Source organism: Nanorana parkeri, unplaced genomic scaffold (assembly GCF_000935625.1).
Source record: "Nanorana parkeri isolate BGI_ZX_2015 unplaced genomic scaffold, ASM93562v1 scaffold157, whole genome shotgun sequence".
Taxonomy (NCBI): domain Eukaryota; kingdom Metazoa; phylum Chordata; class Amphibia; order Anura; family Dicroglossidae; genus Nanorana; species Nanorana parkeri.
This window is the reverse complement of record NW_017306425.1, coordinates 1,101,453-1,120,552: the sequence shown is the minus strand read 5'-3', so window position 1 is coordinate 1,120,552 and position 19,100 is coordinate 1,101,453. Positions and strand designations below refer to the sequence as shown.

The 19,100-nt window shown below is 41.5% G+C and overlaps 1 protein-coding gene across 1 annotated transcript in view; it reads left to right on the top strand.

Moving 5' to 3' along the window:
- The window catches only part of ANTXR1 (anthrax toxin receptor 1), a 178,685-nt gene that overhangs the window by 140,531 nt on the left and 19,054 nt on the right, over positions 1-19,100 (top strand). The window contains exon 17 of the mRNA XM_018554410.1: positions 14,572-14,652. Within this exon, the coding sequence (XP_018409912.1) occupies positions 14,572-14,652 (81 nt within the window). The remainder of the gene's footprint in view (positions 1-14,571; positions 14,653-19,100) is intronic.

Genomic DNA, 19,100 nt, shown 5'->3' with positions numbered 1-19,100 from the left:
CAGCTGATTTGAAAAATGTTCCGGAGGGCTTTGCAGCGAAAGGGTTAAACCTGTTTGAAAAGGTTTTTGGTTTTTGTTTTTTTTTTTAAGTTTTTGCATATATCTACTGCTTGCTAGCAAAAAAACTTGAGGGTTTAATAACCTTTTAAACTTTTATTTGAGATAAGTTTGAAACGCTCCTGAGATCATTCACAGTTCATTGACAGTGTGCAGTTGACCCCATCTGACCGACATTTGATGTTCTTGCAATCTGCATACTCCTGCTCCAAGGTGCTTTTACATCCACATTGAGTTGCATTGTTCTGATAGGAATAAAGCCCATCAACACTGCCCCGTGCAGAATTCAGCAGTTTATTACAGAATGATTGAGGGAACCCAGATAAAGGTATCAAGAATATATTCAGATGCTACTATTAGGTAAGAACATAAAAGCAAAAATGATATGGACGATGTCACAAGTTGAGTACATATGTGTTTACCTGATTTCTGAAATGGTTAAATCAACTTTCTCCTCCTGGATTGGACGTAGCCTGATCATGTCTGCTAAAAAGCACAAGTGACAGGCAGCAAGGAACTGAGAAAACATATGCAGAAAATGGAGCAGCACATTGTGTACTCTGATCACCAGATTACTGGCAACAGCTTGGACATCATTAGTGGAATGGTCTATTTTTCTACAGCCATACCTGGATGAGAAAACAGCACTATGATCCTCATGCTGCAGGATCTGTATACATTTACATTTTGCCTGGAATGTATACAATTTTCCTGCAGCGGCAAATGTTAGGGGTCCAGCTGCTGCATCCCTGTTGACCTGGACATTCATTTCTGCTCCACTGGACTTCCAGTTTTGTTTGCTAGTTCTTGGCTCTCTACTGAAGCAAACAAAGCTGATAAACAGTGGTGTGCAGCATCTGCCTTGCTTTAAGCTGGTCGCTACCACATGGTTTAATAGGTATCTATGATCAAAAACTAAAGATAAATCTGTATTTCTATATTGAATTTTAAGTTCTATAAACCTACTAAATGAAGATGTCTATAGGAAGTACTTCCTCAATGCACTGACACCACTTCACTCAGCCCTGTGGATTTGCACTTCCTTGTGTCACAGCTTCACAAAGCCTGCCTTCTGAACTACAACTCAACGTCTGAACAATGTCACATTATCATTGCTGGCTGGAAACAATGCATGATGGGATATGGAGTCTTGAGAAATATCTCAAGAAATAATCAAGTAGCAGGGAAAGAGATGCAAAGCACACTGGGAATCCAGGTTGTTGTTAAAAATGGTGGGCAGGCAGAAGGCAACACTCACTACATAAAAGGGATTTTTTTTAAGTAAGCTTTGATGACTTTGATACCAAAAACAACTCTAGTATGCATGCCTATTGCAATGCCGATGTTATAACAGGATAGTATATACTAGTAATGTACAACTCCTTTAGGAGGTTCTCATTCTTTCTTTAAAAATTAGATTGATTTAAGAACTGACTATAGAGCAATGTGCCCCATTAGGTCTTGTGACTTTTACCAGGAACCCAAAGATTAGTCATCACCTTCATATAATGAGTCACATAGAATTTTAGCAGACTCTCAAATCAGACACTGCTATTTGTATTGGGTTCTATATGTTGGATGCTGTAGGCAGTCCTAATGAAATGCCCATGACAAGGATGGCTTAGATCTGCAGTAAGGTTTTGTTTGATAAAAATCACATGTTTCCCATTGTTGACATCAAGCTCATCCCCTCCAGACTGCAGCTTGGCAGCTGACTTAGGATCATGTGAACCTCAAATGTGTTTTCTCATCCTTGGAAACATAAGCACAAGATGTTATGGACAGTCCTGGATATGGAGCCAAGATGCAGTTAAATAACGTCCCAAAACTTTTCAGAAACCGGAAGTGTTAATGTTGACAACGAGACTTTCAGTGATGGAAAATGTTTAGAGCTTGGCAGCCCGTCTTTGCAGATCATAGGGAATCTTAATTTTTCTGATAGAAAAAATTTCATTTATCTGAATTGATATAGGCCAGTAAATAAATGAGGAGCTCATTTTGTTACATACCCTTGCTGATTCCATAGGATGAATTAGGTGCTCACTTAAGCAGGTTGAGATACTAGACCACTGCCTTTCAGCAATCAAAAGTAAAACTTTAGTCCAAACAACTAAATAGATTTTCCAGTTAGATGGTTAGTTTTGGATGGAAGGCTGTTGGGTTAAATCAGTAGTTAGGGTCTGTGCTTTTGTATCCAGTATTTCTGATAAAACCTTTAAGTCTGCATGTGCAGTGCTGACAAATGGAGCTTCATGGGCTTATCCAAAAAATTATTACTTTCCTGTCCAGTTGGGCATGCCGTCAAACTCCCCTGCTTGAAGAGTCAAGCTTGCCGAAGAATATTGAGCATTTAACACTTCCAGGACCATCAGATGATGGCATCCCTCGCCACGTTCTATGGTTTTCTCTCCAAGCTCCAATGTCTCTAGAGCAGCGGTTCTCAACCTGTGGGTCGTGACCCCGTCGGGGGTCGAATGGCGTTTTGCCAGGGGTCGCCTAAAGACATCCCAACTCTCCCGGACGCTCCGGGAGTCTCCTGCTATTAGATAGCGGCTCCTGGTCAGATAAAAAATGCCAAATACTAATAGAAATGCATAGCTAGATTCCTATTGGTTATTTCACTTTGCAATAGCCAATAGCAAACTAGCTATTGCACCCGCCCACTGCTGCTGTCAATCATTAATGGGGGACCTGAAGTTCTCCATCAGGTCCTCTTCTAGTGATTGACAGCCGCAGAGGGCGGCTGCAATAGCCAGCTTGCTATTGGATATTGCAAATGGAAATAGCCAATAGGAATCTAGCTATGCATTCCTATGCTGGTTTTTTTTTGTTTGTTTTTTTGACTGACGGCAGCCGGCGGCTCCGATGTCAGAAAAATAAAAACCAGAGCAGGGAAAGGTTTATTCTGCTCGATTGAGCAGAGTAAACCTTTCCGGGAGAAAGTGTTTCTCTCCCAGGCGGCCGTGAGCCGCTAACTAATAGCTATCTAACGGTAACAAAATTACAGCGATGAAGGAGCAACGAAAATAATTTTACTGTTAGGGGTCGCCACAACTTGGGCAATTTTATCAAGGGTCGCGGCGCTAGAAAGGTTGAGAACTGCTGCTCAAGAAGATGCAATGGTGACGTAAAGGCATGGCGGATGAACCACAGAGTTAAAGGAGTTGTAAAGTCCCAGCATATACTATCCTGTTATAACATCAGCATTGTAATAGGAATACATACTAGACTTGTTTTTCATAATATCATCAAAGCTTACTTTAAAAAAAATCTGTCTTATGTAGTGAGTGCTGCCTACCATCTGCTCATCACTTTCACCAACTTCCTGGATTCCCAGTGTGCTTTGCACCTCTTTCCCTGCTGCTTGATGTAATACAATCTCCATTTCTCCAGACTACATATGCCATCATTCATTGCTTCCAGCAAGCAATGTTAATGTAACGTTGTGAAATCGTGTCATTGCATTGAAGAAGTACAGCCTTTGGGCATCTTATCACGTTTACAAACTTCTAGATGACTATGGTTCTCAGAAGTGGGATAGAACTTAGGGAAATTCAATATAGAAATACAGATTTATTTTTTGTTTTTGACTATAGATACCCTTTAAGTAGAGACCAGGCATCTGACACAAGAAGAAGTATGTCAGGGGATTTAGATCTTTTAGCAAGCTGAGATCTATGAAGCCAAGTTTGACAGTATAATCATTAATTGCTTTCTTTGCAGGGATGGCTTTTTTTTGTATTTTCAAAAATAACAACAGAGTCGCTGTAAATTAAGCTAGTCACAAAGTCTTCTCACCAATGCTGCTCACATGTAGACTACTAGACATGTAGACTCACGCATAAACTACTATGGTTGAACTTGTACCAGGAGGGCCACACACTGCTTGAATTTTGAGCAGTTTATGGCTAGCTTTAGTTTTCTGTTTTCAGACATGATTCCCTTATTTTCACCAAATAATCCTGTGAATAACACCATTCCTGTCCCTTCATGTCTACATTTCTTTTACCACTATATCTATGAGGGTAGCCGTTCTTGTCACACAGGCTGGACAGATCTGCCTTTGTTCATCTCCATTACATGGCGGATTGATGGAACTATACATTTACACAATAATCATAAAGGTTTTTTTTTGTTTTTTTGACACGGACACTGCATTTTGAGCAAAGCCAACATTTTTCTGTACTTGTTGAAAATGTTCTTAGCCTGAAAAGTGAAAGCTAATTCAGCCACTATATCTAAGAACTGGTAAGCTGCAATATTCTACATTTTTGTTTTTGAGTTTAGATGACACTGGTTGCCTTCATAAGTGTTAAAGTGACATTAAACCCTCAGATTTTTTAACATAAAACAATACTGTAATGTGTGCCTTACTGTAATCCATGGTTGTTTCCCTTCTCTTTGCTGCTCTTCCTTTTAAATACTCATGTCTTCTCATGCTCTGCAGAACTTCCCTTTCCAGCTCAGGGCCTCTTCCTGTAGCGCTGGCTCAGATTACAAACCCATACAAACGGATACACAGACACCGTGTATCCATTCCTTAGACAAGGCAGTCTGCTGCAAAACAGAAGTTCTGCAGAGCATGAGAACAGATACAGATTTAAAAGCAAGAGCAGTATAGGGAAGGAAAACAACCATGGATTACAGTAAGGCACACATTACACTATTGTTTTATGTTAAAAAATCTGAGGGTTTAATGTCACTTTAAGTTTGCAGACATGCTGTGCCTTCTATTCAGTAAGCAAAGCAGTGCCTATAAGCCTGGAGGTACTCACCGCTAATACTGATAAGCACTTCTGGATCAGCTGCAGCCAGTTTGAGAATACTAAGGCCTTGTTCACACCAAATGCAGAGCAGATCCGCTCAGGTTTCTGCACACACAGTGCAGTGGGTTGTGCCGCGTTTTTGTTGCGTTTTTGATGCGTTCCGGGCCGTTTTTGTTTAAAACATTTTTTTTTTTTAGTTTAACATGGGCTTTCAGTGCGTTCCAGGCATTTGAATGCATTTTTGATGCGTTTGCAGATCCAGAGCAGGTAAAATAGGGCCTGCTGCAGTTTTTTCACCTGCTCTGGACCTGCTCTGGAACTGCACACTGCGATGTGAACTGGAGCAAAAAATACCATTGGAATACATTGGACGCAGTTTTGATCCGGTCTGCAACTGCTCTGATCTGCACCTGCTCCGCGCTTGGTGTGAACAAGGCCTAAGGCAGCCCCTTTCCTACCTACTAAACACTATTGGTAAATGTGAATGTATTGTAGAAGGAAGATACAACATTTTATTTTTCCAAGAACGTAAGGTCAAATAAATTTATAAATAAACCATATAAAAAAAAAGTCCTTATATCAGTCCAGAGTTGAGTCATAGGTTTTTAAATGATAGACCTGATGGCCTCATAGCCCCCATCCTGCCTCCAGGGCTCAGTGTTTGTGGCACCCTCTGTGTGTGCAGATGATAGGTACTCGTGAAACCTAGAGTAGCCAGGAAGTCATACCGCTTCACTGACTGCCTTCGCTAGACTAGTTATTAGGTGACTCATTGATTGCTTGCTGGTCAGGCTCATTATTTAAATCCATCACTGTCATTTTTTCCTATCCTTATATTAGTCACTGAGTTTCACACCTGTTTTCTATCTGTGCATGAACCAATATAGTGGAAACATCAAGGAAACCAAATCTGGAAAAGATAAACAGGAAATGTTATAGTTTTGCAACCATATTGCTATAGCATTTAGGCTGCTGACTGTCTTTTTTTAAGGGTGACCCCGTATTTCCTTATCCTTTCATTGCTTGAAAGTTATTTGCTGATATTCTTTTTTTCCCTTGTATTATTTTTAGTTCTTTAAGATCTGCTGTTAGTCTTTTGAGTAGGGATATTTTCCTACTTATGGAGCCTAGCAGCATGGGACAAGCATGCATAGCATACACTGATCAGACATAACATTATGACCACCTGTCTACTATTGAGTAAGTCCCCTTTTTATGAACAAACCAGCCCTGACCCATTAAGGCCCATGGGCTCCAATAGGCCCCTGAAGGTATGCTGTGGTATCTGACACCAAGCCATCAGTAGCAGATCCTTCACGTCCTGTAAGTTTCAAGGTGAGGCTTCCATGGATCAGACTTGTTTTTCCAGCACATCACACAGATGCTTGATTGGATTGAGATTTGGAGAATTTGGAGGCCAAGTTAACATCACAAACTTGTTGTTGTGTTTCATAAACTATTCTTGAACCATTTGTGCAGTGTGGCAGAGCACATTATCCTGCTGAAAGAGACCACTGTTACCAGGGAATACATGAAGGGGTGTACTTGGTCGGCAACAATGTTTAGGTGGGAAGTACTTTGTTAAAGTTACATCCATATGAATGGCCCAAAAGTTTCCCAGCAAACCTTTGCCCAAAACATCACACTGCCTCCACCAGCTTGCCTTCATGCCATAGTGCATCCTGTTGCCATCTCTTCTCCACGTAAGCAAGACACCCAGCCATCAGACTTATCAGACTAGGCTGTTGGTTATGTGTTCAATTAAGTACTGAGATTTTGAGGAATGCTGAATTAAGTTTTAGTTGCTTGGAAGAACGTTGCATACATGTATATAGAAATATATAATCAAACAGGAAACATATAGATAATAGATAGAAGCATGTATATAGAAAAACTAGCATTGACTAGACTTGCACTACAGTGTCATCTAGTGTTCAACATACATAGTTACAGTCAGGAACACAATCAGTATGCTGTTGTATCTCCAACACAGGCCACCTTCTTCCGTTGCTTTGGTGTCCTGTTCTGATGCTCAGGTTCCCATTGTAGTCACTTTTGGACACGGGTCAGCATGAGCACCCTGACCTGTCTGTGGCTATGCAGCCACATACACAGCAAAGTGTGATGCACTGTGTGTTCAGATACCTTTTATTGGCACCAGCATTAACTTTTTCAGCAATTTGAGCTACAGTAGCTTTCTATTTCTTTGGACTACACAGACCAGCCTTCACTCCGCACATGCATCATTGAGCCTTGGCTGCCCATGACATTGTCGTCAGTTCACCTGTTTTCCTTCCTTGGACCACTTTTGGTAGGTCCTGACCACAGCAGCCATTGTACAAGAGCTTCAGTTTTGGAGTTGCTCTAACCCAGTCATCTAGCCATCACAACTTGGCCATTGTCAAAATCACTCAAATCCTTATGTTTGCCCATTTATTCCGCTTCCAACCCATTAACGTACCTCCATCTTCTGTATACTCTCTAATACCCTAATTTGTAATTACATAGTATTTGAGGTTGAATAAAGACATTAGTCCATCAAGTCCAACCTATTAGGATCTCATTCTAGGAGTACCCGTACCCGTACCCGTATCCCAACAGAGTCCTCTGCCCATACAGGCGGGCGAGAGCAGCGGGGATCATAGGAGAAGCTGGAGCCTGTGCCGCCCCTCTTCTCCCTGCCGAGCCACGACTGTGTTGGCCTCCTGGCGCCCCTGTTGCTAATGGCGCCCTGTGCTCGCCATGGCAACAGGGGCAAGGGGGCGCAGCCAGACTGGCCCTGGCTGCGCCCCCTCTCAGCTGTGCCTGAGGCAAGTGCCTCACTCGCCCCATGGTAGCTACAGCCCTGCCCTAGGCTGTAGGCTTCTTCATCTTCTGTATCCGCTCTATACCCTAATAGATTGTAGGTTCCTACATTTTCGGTATTCTCCCTTATACGCTAGGCTGTAAGCTCTTCCATCTTCTGTATCCTTTCTTATACCCTAATCGATTGTAAGCTCCTCCATCTTCTGTATCCTCCCTTATGCCCTAAACGATTGTAAGCTTCTCCATTTTCTGTATGCTCTCATATACTCCAGTAGGCTGTATGCACCTCCATCATATGTATCCTCCTCTATATCCTAATAGATTGTAAGCTGTTCCATCTTCTATATCCTCCCTTCTAACCTTATAGACTGTAAGCATTTCTACGTTCTGTACCCCCCTCCCTAAACATTAACAGATTGTAAGCTCTTGCACCTTCTGTAGCTTACTTTATACACTAACAGATTGTAAGCTCTTCCAGCTTGTGAGGTCAATGTGCCAGCTAGAAGGACCCTGTGCTGCCCCAAAACTTTGGCATTATGACCTCTGTGACATGTTTACAATAAACAAAATTATGATTGTATTTGAGCAACTGAGCACTAGTGACTTATGTTCTATTAACCATGAGATCACAGGACAGCACCATCCGTTGTCACTACAAGCACCACCCAACTTCCCTTGGTCACAGCACTGAATGGTGTGCAGCTGGCATTATTGGGTGTATGAGTATATATACTATATTGCCAAAAGTATTGGGACACCTGCCTTTACACGCACATGAACTTGGCATCCCAGTCTTAGTCCGTAGGGTTCAATATTGGGTTGGCCCACCCTTTGCAGCTGTTACAGCTTCAACTCTTCTGGGGCGGCGTCCACAAGGTTTAGGAGTGTGTCTATGGGAATGTTTGACCATTCTTCCAGAAGCGCATTTGTGAGGTCAGGTACTGATGTTGGACGAGAAGGCCTCAGTCTCTGCTCTAATTCATCCCAAAGGTGTTCTATCTGGTTGAGGTCAGGACTCTGTGCAGGCCAGTCAAATTCCTCCAAACTCCCTCATCCATGTCTTTATGGACCTTGCTTTGTGCACTGGTGTGCAGTCATGGTGGAACAGGAAGGGGACATGCCCAAACTGTTCCCACAAAGTTGGGAGCATGAAATTGTCCAAAAAGTATTGGTATGCTGATGCCTTAAGTGTTACGTTCACTGGAACTTAGGGGCCAAGCCCAACCCCTGAAAAACAACCCCACACCATAATCCCCCCTCCACCAAACTTTACACTTGGCACAATGAGTCAGGCAAGTACAGTTCTCCTGGCAACCACCAAACCCAGACACGCCCATTGGATTGCCAGAGAAGCGTGATTCGTCACTCCAGAGAACACGTCTCCACTTCTCTAGAGTCCAGTGGCGGCATGCTTTACACCACTGCATCCGATGCTTTGCTTTGCACTTGGTGATGTAAGGCTTGGATGCAGCTGCTCAGCCATGGAAACCCATTCCATGAAGCTCTCTACGCACTGGTGTTGTGCCAATCTGAAGGCCGCACGAAGTTTGGAGGTCTGTAGCTATTGACTCTGCAGACAATTGGCGACTTCTGCGCACTGTGCACTTCAGCATGTGCTGACCCCGCTCTGTCATTTTACGTGGCCTACCACTTTGTGGCTGAGTTGTTGTTCCCAGTTGCTTCCACTTTGTTATAATACCACTAACGGTTGACTCTGTAATATTTAATAGCAAGAAATTTCACGGAACACCTGGATCCAATGATTTGGAGGGGTGTCCCAATACTTTTGGCAATATAGAGTATATTGGGGATATTTTATCTTTACATACATAATATCATTTTATTAATTTTTTTACTGATCTTTATTGCTTACTTGCTGACATCCAAACTATGTGACAGTATAAAGATAGAGACAGGTGTTCTATATGGAGTCATCTGGGGGCTATAAAGCTCACCACACAAGTTACAATCTGATGTACAATCTCCTTTAGACCTACTAACAACTACGTAATACAAGGGTCATTTCAGACCAATGCTTAATATTGCTATTTCAACATTCCTTTAAACCAAATGTCACTGCCAATTTTGGTTGTAAAAAAAGATCCTCTGGGCAATTTCTCCACTTATTTTTGCCATACTACAACAAAAGCAACCCAGCAACATTTATTTTGCAGTTAAGTTTGCCAATTTAGAAATTGTCAGATTTTCTACCACTGTTTTGCCAAAAATTTCCCCGGCCACCCAAATCCAGGCGTATCCCACTAGTATGAAGGAAACAAAGAGCTTGAAAAGGAAAAACCTTTTTTTTCTTCTGATTTTGCATTGCTCTGCCATTTTCTTAATGTTTGTGTATCTTTTATCATGTTGTAACATTTCATTTTGAGCTTTGATAATCTAAAAGAAACATTTTGCAAAATATAAAGCAATGTTTTTGCTGATGTTTATAAAAAGACCTCTAAAGCTTTAGTGCAATTCATTGTTTGGAATGCTTGAGGTCTTTTTCAAGGCTCCGGGAAACAATAATAAATGGGTTGCCAAAGTTTAACTATCCGGCTGACTCCTTACAGCTTAAAAGGCAGAACAACAGATACATCATAAGGATGCATTATAAAGTGGGTGTTTGAACATGGATTCATTGTTTTAAAACAGCATGATATAGGCTAAAATTCCTATTTAAAAATAAACTGTCATGAAAAAAATACATGGTAAAAGTATAAAGTGCCTAAAGATGCCTGCACATACATGCAACGGCCTCTAATTTCCTGTTTTTTATAACCAAGCACCAGGCCATTTTGGCAAGCGAACCTCCAGCACTTACTGATAGTTCAGAGGCTTGCCTGCCCCATGTTGCCTCCTAAAAATTCCTATTGGCCAGTGAAACAGCCCATCAATAGGAATGTGTTAGGGAGGGTTTTAGCGGCATTGCCCGAAATTAAAGATTTGCTTTTCAGACTGGGTACGCGTCTCCCTAGGTACCTGCCTTTTATACCGCCATTTTTTTCATGATAGACTTTCCTTAAAAAGGAACTCCTGAATTTTAAACAAATAACCCTTGCAGTGCGGCTACCACCACTTTGCAAAGGTTAGGTGCTCGTTTTGTCTAGGGAGCAAAAAAAAAAAAGAAATACTTATCCGATCTTTAGCCCCATCTAGCTGCTAGACCAGTTCCTGCAGCCGATGTAAGAAACTGTGACGTTATCACTTCTAATACAGGATTATTAGATGTGACGCCGCCGAGGGACATACTATAGCCAGAGCAGAGGTGAAGAGAGGTGAGCGATCACTGCAACAAGACAAAGGATCGGGATAGTTTTGTTTTTTTTGTCCCTAGAGAAAAACAAGCAGTTAACACTTGCAGTGCAGTGGTAGTCCCACTGCAAGGGTTCATTTTTCAAGATCCTGGAGTTCTTCTCTAAAAAACACTTCCTCTTTCATGGATGAAGTGGAAACTTGTAGTTGGTCTTCCCATTCAGAACTCTGGTTTGTCAATGGAACAAGAGCAGGGGGGAAGTCTTCCAATGTAAACATGTTCAGGTGAGAACTGTCCAATGTGGGATTTCTCCTTTTGGAGAGATCTGCTCTCAACCTGTTTTATTTCTAGGACAGAAAGTAAGGATCTCCCAAAATTGGACAGATACAAAGAAAAAAAAATAACATGGCAAGGGTTCTGTATCCAAAAATAATTTTAAAAAAGTTTTAACTAAGATGCACTTTAAATACTGTATGTAGTATTGCGCCTTCACCTTTGTAACATCTCCAAAATACGCCCCTTCCTCACCAATGAAACCGCAAAATTACTCATCTTCTCACTTCTTATATCTCGTCTTGACTAATGCAACTCCCTCCTCATTGGCCGACCACTACACAGGCTCCTCCCCCTTCAGTCTATCATGAATGCTGCTGCTAGACTCATCCACCTAGCCAACCGCTCAGTGTCTGCAACCTCCCTCTGCCAATCCCTCCACTGGCTTCCATCCCTACCCCCCTCTGCCAATCCCAGCACTGGCTTCCAATAGCTCAAATGATAAAATTCTAAATAATAACAACGACTTACAAAGCCATCCACAACTCTGCCCCCGGCTATATCTCCAACCTTGTCTCAAGGTATCACCCTAAACATCCCCTCCTCTCTTCCAAAGACCTCCTGCTTTCCAGTTCCCTCGTCAACTCCTCCCTTGCTTGCCTCTAGGACTTCTCTAGAGTCTCTCCCATCCTCTGGAACTCTTTACCCCAACCTGTCCGATTATCTTCCACTCTGATTTTAGGTGATCCCTTCAGGGAAGCCAATCCCACCTTAAGCTAACCACTCAACCATCATGTTCTCATACAATTAATTCCCACACAGCTACCTCCTCATGTATCACTTGCCCCTCCCCTTTAGATTGTAAGCCCTCACGGGCAGGGCCCTCCTTACCATCTTGTCTTGAATTGTATTGTGATTGTAACGTCTTCCTTATATTGTAAAGCGCTGTGCAAACTGTTGGTGCTAAATAAATCCTGTATAATAATAATATTAGTAAGCTGTACTATAAGAATAGGGTACTATACATAAAACCCAAACCCGAAAAGGCTGATATGAATAGTCTTTGTTACCTTACATACAATTGATGATATAAAAGTGCATACATCCCCTTGGGGTATTGCATTACTTATTGCTATTGATTGGCAAGATTTTTAATCCCTATATTTTTTTGGCTGTCAGCTGGCAATTGCTGAATCACCATCTTGCCACAGTTAAGTTCAGTTGGCTAAAAGGAGGCTTGATTAGCAACAAAATGACCACTATGTTGCTGAACAAATACAAGGAAATAAAAAAGATCCTCTTGTCTTTATTCAGTTTTGTTTTTGCTCATACCTTTAAATCAAGACTCACACATATCAGCCTTATTCAAATCTTTCTTCATATGTGATAAATCTTAAGTACAGTAACCGTCCTACACCAACCAATCAGAATTAATTCTGCTGAAGTTAGACAACAACAAGATAGATTCTGGCTAGTTGCAATGGATTAGTGCACTACAAAATAGGAAGTAATTACTGAATAAGGCATATTATGAGATGGGTAACTGAACCCTATGGGTTCCACCCAAAGCTGAGGTACAGTATGGGGTATATCCACGAAGCTGCCGAAGGATCTGGCCGTAGCTTCGGCCGATCCTTCGGCTAGCCTCGGCCACAGGACCCCTTCGGTTCAGTAGAACCGAAGGGGTGCTGTACGGGCTATTCACAATAGCCCGTACAGCTCCCGAACATGGCCGAGCGGCTCAGTCGAGCCGAACGCATATGCATCGGCTCGGCTGAGCCGTGCTGAAAGCTTTTGCTTTTTAACTTCATCATAACGAATGTTCGTAAAGTTACGAAAATGTGCCGAAACTAACGAAAATCCTTATTTCGTACGAATCCGAATTGAGTTTCGGATACAAATTACGAAATACGAAATAATGGATATTACGAAACGGTACACATTTTTTGACGGCGCACAAGTCTACCCTATGTGTTTTGAGAAACATTGATAAGTTACCAATAGTTTCATTGGTCAATTATTATGCTAGTTAGCATCTAGTTTATTTAGCTACCATAATATTTTTGTTAAAGTGTCAGGTGAAAACAAGGCAAGCTAGGGGCAGTAAACTCTCCATACACTTGCCTCTGAACGGTAACAAGCAGGTCCTGCAGCGCTATGGATTGGGGCTAGGTATATGGCCTCCATTGGAGCCTTGATGTCAGCAGAGTCTTCAGTGAAAGTTAATGAATGAAGGCTCACAATACAGAGCAGCCTTGACCTAACAAACCAGCTTCAAGTCTCAGAACTGGAGTACTGCTGGATCAAATTTTAACAGATCAGAAATAGGTTTCTCACAACTTTACTGTGCTAATGCTTTGCTAATCTATTCAAACTAATTTAACTTAGTTCTGGTTCACTTTAAAATGTAGGTTGTGCTAAATTTGATGTCTCAGCTTTGGGTGGAACTTAGGTAATTGATCTATGAGCTACTCATAATGTAGAGTTTCTGCCTTCTATTAAATTTAGAACACACCAAGCACTTGTTTATGCTGATAGTGTTATGCTGCTTTTGCTGGTTTCTCCTTCCCCTCCTTCTCCTTCTTCGGGCCCTCCTCTTTCTTCTGTTCTTTCTTTTGTTCCTCTTTCTCCCCCTTCTTCTGTTCCTCCTTCTCCTCCATCCGTTCCTACTCTTTTCCTTCTTCTGTTCCTCCTTCTCCTTGCTCTGTACCTCCTTCTTCTGTTCCTTCTTCTGTTGCTCCTTCTTCTGCTCCTCCTTCTCCATCTTCTTCTCCTCCTCCTTTTTCTTCTCCTGTTCCTTCTTCTTCTGTTCTTCCGTCTCCTTCTTCTTCTCCTCTTTTTTCTTCTCCTGTTCCTTCTCCTTCTTCTGTTCCTCCTTCTTCTTCTTCTGTTCCTCCTTCCACTTCTTCTCCTATTCCTCCTCCTCTTCCTCATTCTCTTCCTTCTCCTTTTCCTCCTCCTCTTTCTCCTCTTCCTTCTCTTCCTCCTACTTCTTTTCCTCATTCTTCTTCTGTTCCTTCTACTTCTGTTACTTCTTCTACTTCTGTTCCTTCTACTTCTGTTACTTCTTCTACTTCTGTTACATCTACTTTTGTTCTTCTTCTCCTTCTTCTGTTCCTTCCACTTCTGTTACTTCTTCTTCTGTTACTTCTTCTTCTTCTTTTCCTTCTCTTTCTCCTCCTCCTCCTGTACTGGGAAGCTGGAAACTGGAGATATTTTAATTTCTGAGTGCCCCAAAAGCTATAAAAAGCTGGCAGATGAATCAAACTATTGAGGTGCATCCAAAACTCTAATACAGTTTTTGAATGGGTTTATTCTTTGTTTATCAGCTTTGTTTCTGATGAACCTAATAGGATTTATTTGGGTCTCATTAACTTCACAAACATGACATAACAGCTTGTGTTCTTTTAATATTTTCAGGGTAAACTGGATGCTTTATGGGTCCTTCTGAGGAAAGGTTACAGCCGGGTGTCCATTATGAGACCTCAGCCTGGAGATAAGGTAAGACTGCTATATACTAACATTTAAATGTAACACAAATTTGCGGTAATTAAGTTTATTTTAGTAAAACATTATATGTGCGGCTTAAAGGAGGTGACAGTAAACATTCCGACTTGCCTAGAAATTCCATATGTGTGGTTAGCATTGTACTAATCTGCCCTGAGGAAACAGAAATTATAGAATGGACTTCGTGGACAAATACTGCAAAGGATAAAGGTGACGTTGCCCATAACCATTCAAATGTTTGGTTTAATTTTCTACCCTTTAACAGAAAGGTTAGACCTGGGCTTTTCGTTAGTTACTAGGCACAACTAATTCGTTCCTGCCCTGTAGTTTTCACAAAAGGTCCAACGGTAATAGTAATCTGGCCAAAGACAGTTGTGCTGTTCCTCACACATTATTGCATGGTATAGTATATTGTAGCATAGTAGTTCTTTGGTATATGTTGGCCATATTTTTTCAGAAATCCAAACTTCTGTGAACACACGGTATCTTATTTGTAGTTAAGAGAATCATCACACAGGCAAACTGCCACATCTTCCGAACCTGAAAACCACTATGAACATTAATAATGTTTTCCGCAAGAACAGAATATGATCTCATATCTGTTCTCAACAGCTACCAAGTGTCCTGGTAGGCCGATCCTGGGGGGAAGTGATCAGACACTGTAGAAAACCTTCTTTCAACTGCTATTTATTCTCCTAAGATAACCTATCACAGTAGCTGTTAGTGGCCTGGGAAGTTGTTGTAAAGGATGTTGAGAGATCCCATGCTTACATATCTGACCATTTTTTTATGTCAATTGACAGCTTTTATTGCCATAACTCATAGCAGGTACGCCAAGAGGCTACACATATACTGTATATTTGTCTATGTAACTGTCTCCTGCTAGTTCCCAAATTGAGACATGCATTGTATTCAGACTACGACTTGGAACCACAGTCGGAATGCCTAAATTAACTCTATATTCCACAATGTAAAGTACACATCTCGGTGACCTATAAAGATGTATGTTTATTGTATTTCGGTAACAGTAGAATGTCACAATTGCTTTTGTAGCAAGTCCGAATTTGCATTCATTATTAATCCAGAGTCTCCAGTAGTGCATAGGTACTGATTTTCACATGGCGTCTGTAGGTACTTTTTGCTGCCTGATGTTAGACAATAATGCAACAGCATGTTTTTATGACAGGTGCACTTTAACTTTTGCCCAAGGTGATTAAAAACAAGTTGTTGTTGTTGTTGTTTGACAGTGAGCATCCAGCATGCCAGAAATAAATAAATAATAAAGGGTATGAGAGGTGAATGTCCAGACAGAAACTTTAGGACTGTACTCAAATTACGCGTTTTAAACATGTCTGGGTATGGTTCACCCCCTTAGTCCAGGTAATTTGACTAGTGTGAGCGCTCCGAACTGTGCCCATGCCTGTTTAGCTTACTGTGCCAGACACTGCTTGGCAAAAGTGGTCTGGGGCACAGTTCACTTGGAGTCTGGTACGGTTCACTTCACTGTGAGCGCAACCCATGTCCAGGTACCGAAATCTCAAGGAGGGAATACTTTGGTTTGGCTGGCAGAGGAGATAATGTAAGCATGCCACAGAATGCTTCCTTATAGCACTGTTTGAGCACAGACTAGCAGAGGAGTGGGGAAGGGGGACAATTGTACTAAAGCATGGTTCGGGTCAACAGGTCCCAGTGTGGGCACACCCTTACACACTGCATTAGGGCCATCTCACATTAGTGATCCCTTTCCTCGTAACAACTAGTGATGAGCCGAACACCCCCGTGTTCGGTTCTAACTCGAACTTTCGAACATGGAAAAAGTTCTAACTCGAACTTAGAACTCAATGCAAGTCTATGGGGGTAGAACTCAGATCCTGCCAGCAAGAGGACTGCTAATAGAGTATTCATTTGATCTCACAGGGCCACTGTTTCTCTAGCCAAAATGCTGGGGAATACACTTTCCAGTGAGGGAGCATGTATGTAGCAACATCTCGCTGGCTTGGCCAGTTAGGTGCTCAGTGATCCTGTAAGACATTTATATCTTTATAGATTTAAGGAGAAGTAAATCATTTTTACAAGCTTTCCTGAGACACGGTTTCCTGCCTTAAAAGGCAGACTAAAATCCTGTCTCTGCAGACCCAAGAAAAACAGAAGCTGGTGTGAGCCACTGCTGTTATCTTCAATGAAGTAATGATGAGGGTTGCGAAATCACTGGCACAGTGCCGGGATCTAAAATGTTTCTCTTTTGTTTGTGACTATTCCAGTGAAATCTAAACATGAGGTCATAATTTAAATTATGTGGCTAAAAAATACATTTAATTCCAAGTTTTCAGTATTTTAGGACAAGAATATTGGAACAGACTAGTAGCAAGAAGAGTCATGGATACTTTGGAAGGTTAACCCTTAGCTATAAAATTCTTCTACTTGTGTGTTACTGAACTGTCTTTTATGTTGAATGGCAACAATTGCTGTTTATAAATGTTTTCACCGGAGATTCACACAACTTTTACCCAGGAGTCACACATTTTTCTAATTAAAAAAAGGGTGAAAGCTGTGCAAATATTGTGTGAAAACATCTATAAATAGACCCCGTATTGTTACCAGTGACAACTAAGGTGATTCTAACTTCCTTTCTTCTATTGCCATGAGATAGTGAGATATCTAGGTGCTGGTTATGAGCAGTGACTTCAATAAGTAGAGCTGGAGGGTACATCGCAGCATGGGTAGCTATACTCAGCAAGGGCTCCCTTGGAACTGATGGCATCTCAATGGCAGCACACCATATAAAAAGAAATGATTCAAACATCAGCACAAAGATGCTAAGTGTCTTGTTTTATGCTAGTTACACTAGACAGTTTCCCCTATGTGAGAACTCGCCCCAAACAGTAGGGCATAAAGGACACTTCCACTTGCTTAAATCTTCTTTTAAGGGCTTCTTTGCCCACTTTTATTGACACAAAAAATCCACACAAAAAAGTCCACACAGGTTTTCCCTCATAAGGGATTTGCAACATACAGTACACATAGTACTTGCAAAAAGACCACTGGTTCAGATTCTTGGCTTTTACTTTCACAGCATAGTCCTGACTGTATCTCTCTCACAGTCACACAGGTACTTCTTTCAACCTACTTGCCACACAAGCTGGTCTTTCCAACAACTTGCCATACAGGCTGGTTTTTCACCACACAGGTGTATTCAGCAACTTGCCACACAGGCTGTATCTCCTCAGCTTGCCACACAGGATGGTTCCAGGGTGGAGCCCTCCTGACTCCGGGACAGAAACCTCTCCTGTCTCTCAGGTGGAACAACTCACTTAGCAGGCTGGGAAATCTTTGAGTGAGTTTGATGTAGTGGCTATTTTACAACACACACAGGGACCATGGGGAACAAAATTAACCACCTTCCAGAAGGAAGGACAGTGCCAGCACCAATTCAGAGATGATTTGAGGATCTACAGCCGAGTGATACACAAATAAGTTACATTTTTGTTAATCGTTATGGTACCCTAATGCATTTTTAAGATTTAACTCTTGATTTTAGTGTCAGTTTAAACTTGACCTCTTTGTTGCCTCTTTTATGCATATACAGATGCATATATATGTACATTTTTCACATTAGCGTGGCAACTGAATTTTTTAAAACAGTATTTATAAAAGATAGAATGTACGTGATGCATTTTTTTTTCCGTAGACAAAATATTCCTTCAGAGAGAGGTTCTTTTAACTTGCATTAGATTAGATCTCTAGGGTATACCTGAGCACTGTTTTGTACCAGCTAACACATAGTGAAGAAATAAAGGCATGGGGTGGGATGGGGTGGGAAGAACACTCACATTAGCTCACCCTAATACATGTATAAAATGTCTCCTAACATTTTAAATATGCTGATAAGACATGGGGAGACCTACAGTATATGTATTTTAGACATATTACATAAATGTATGCCAGTGGTGTAACAGTGCCGTGGAAGTGTGGGTCATAAGACGAGGCTCTTTCATATTGAATATCAAGAAGTGTATTGAAGAAACTTATCCTGGAACGCTTTGGCTTGAGGTCAATATGACTGGGCAGATGTTGTTCTCTTTTCTCCATGAAAAGGAAACCACCTCTATATCCCATTAGTGCAGCATGAAAAAGATTATCCAGATCAGGAAATACCCAATAACAGGTTACAAAACTACAGTCTTGGTGATGACCTGTTATTCTTAGTGGAGATCTGCCAATCTAGGGGCAACCTAAGCCCAGTAAGCCAAGCAAATTCTACAGTGTATCCAGTATTTTTATTAAAACAATGCTGCCTATACAACTAGAGCCAATGGGGTTGATTTGCTGAAGGCAAATAGGCTGTTCACATTTGCACTTTGCAGGGGAAGCTTCCCTTTAGCTTGGTGAATGTGGTGAAATTTCACTTTGCAAACAAAACCCAATAATGTGCAAGGAGATTT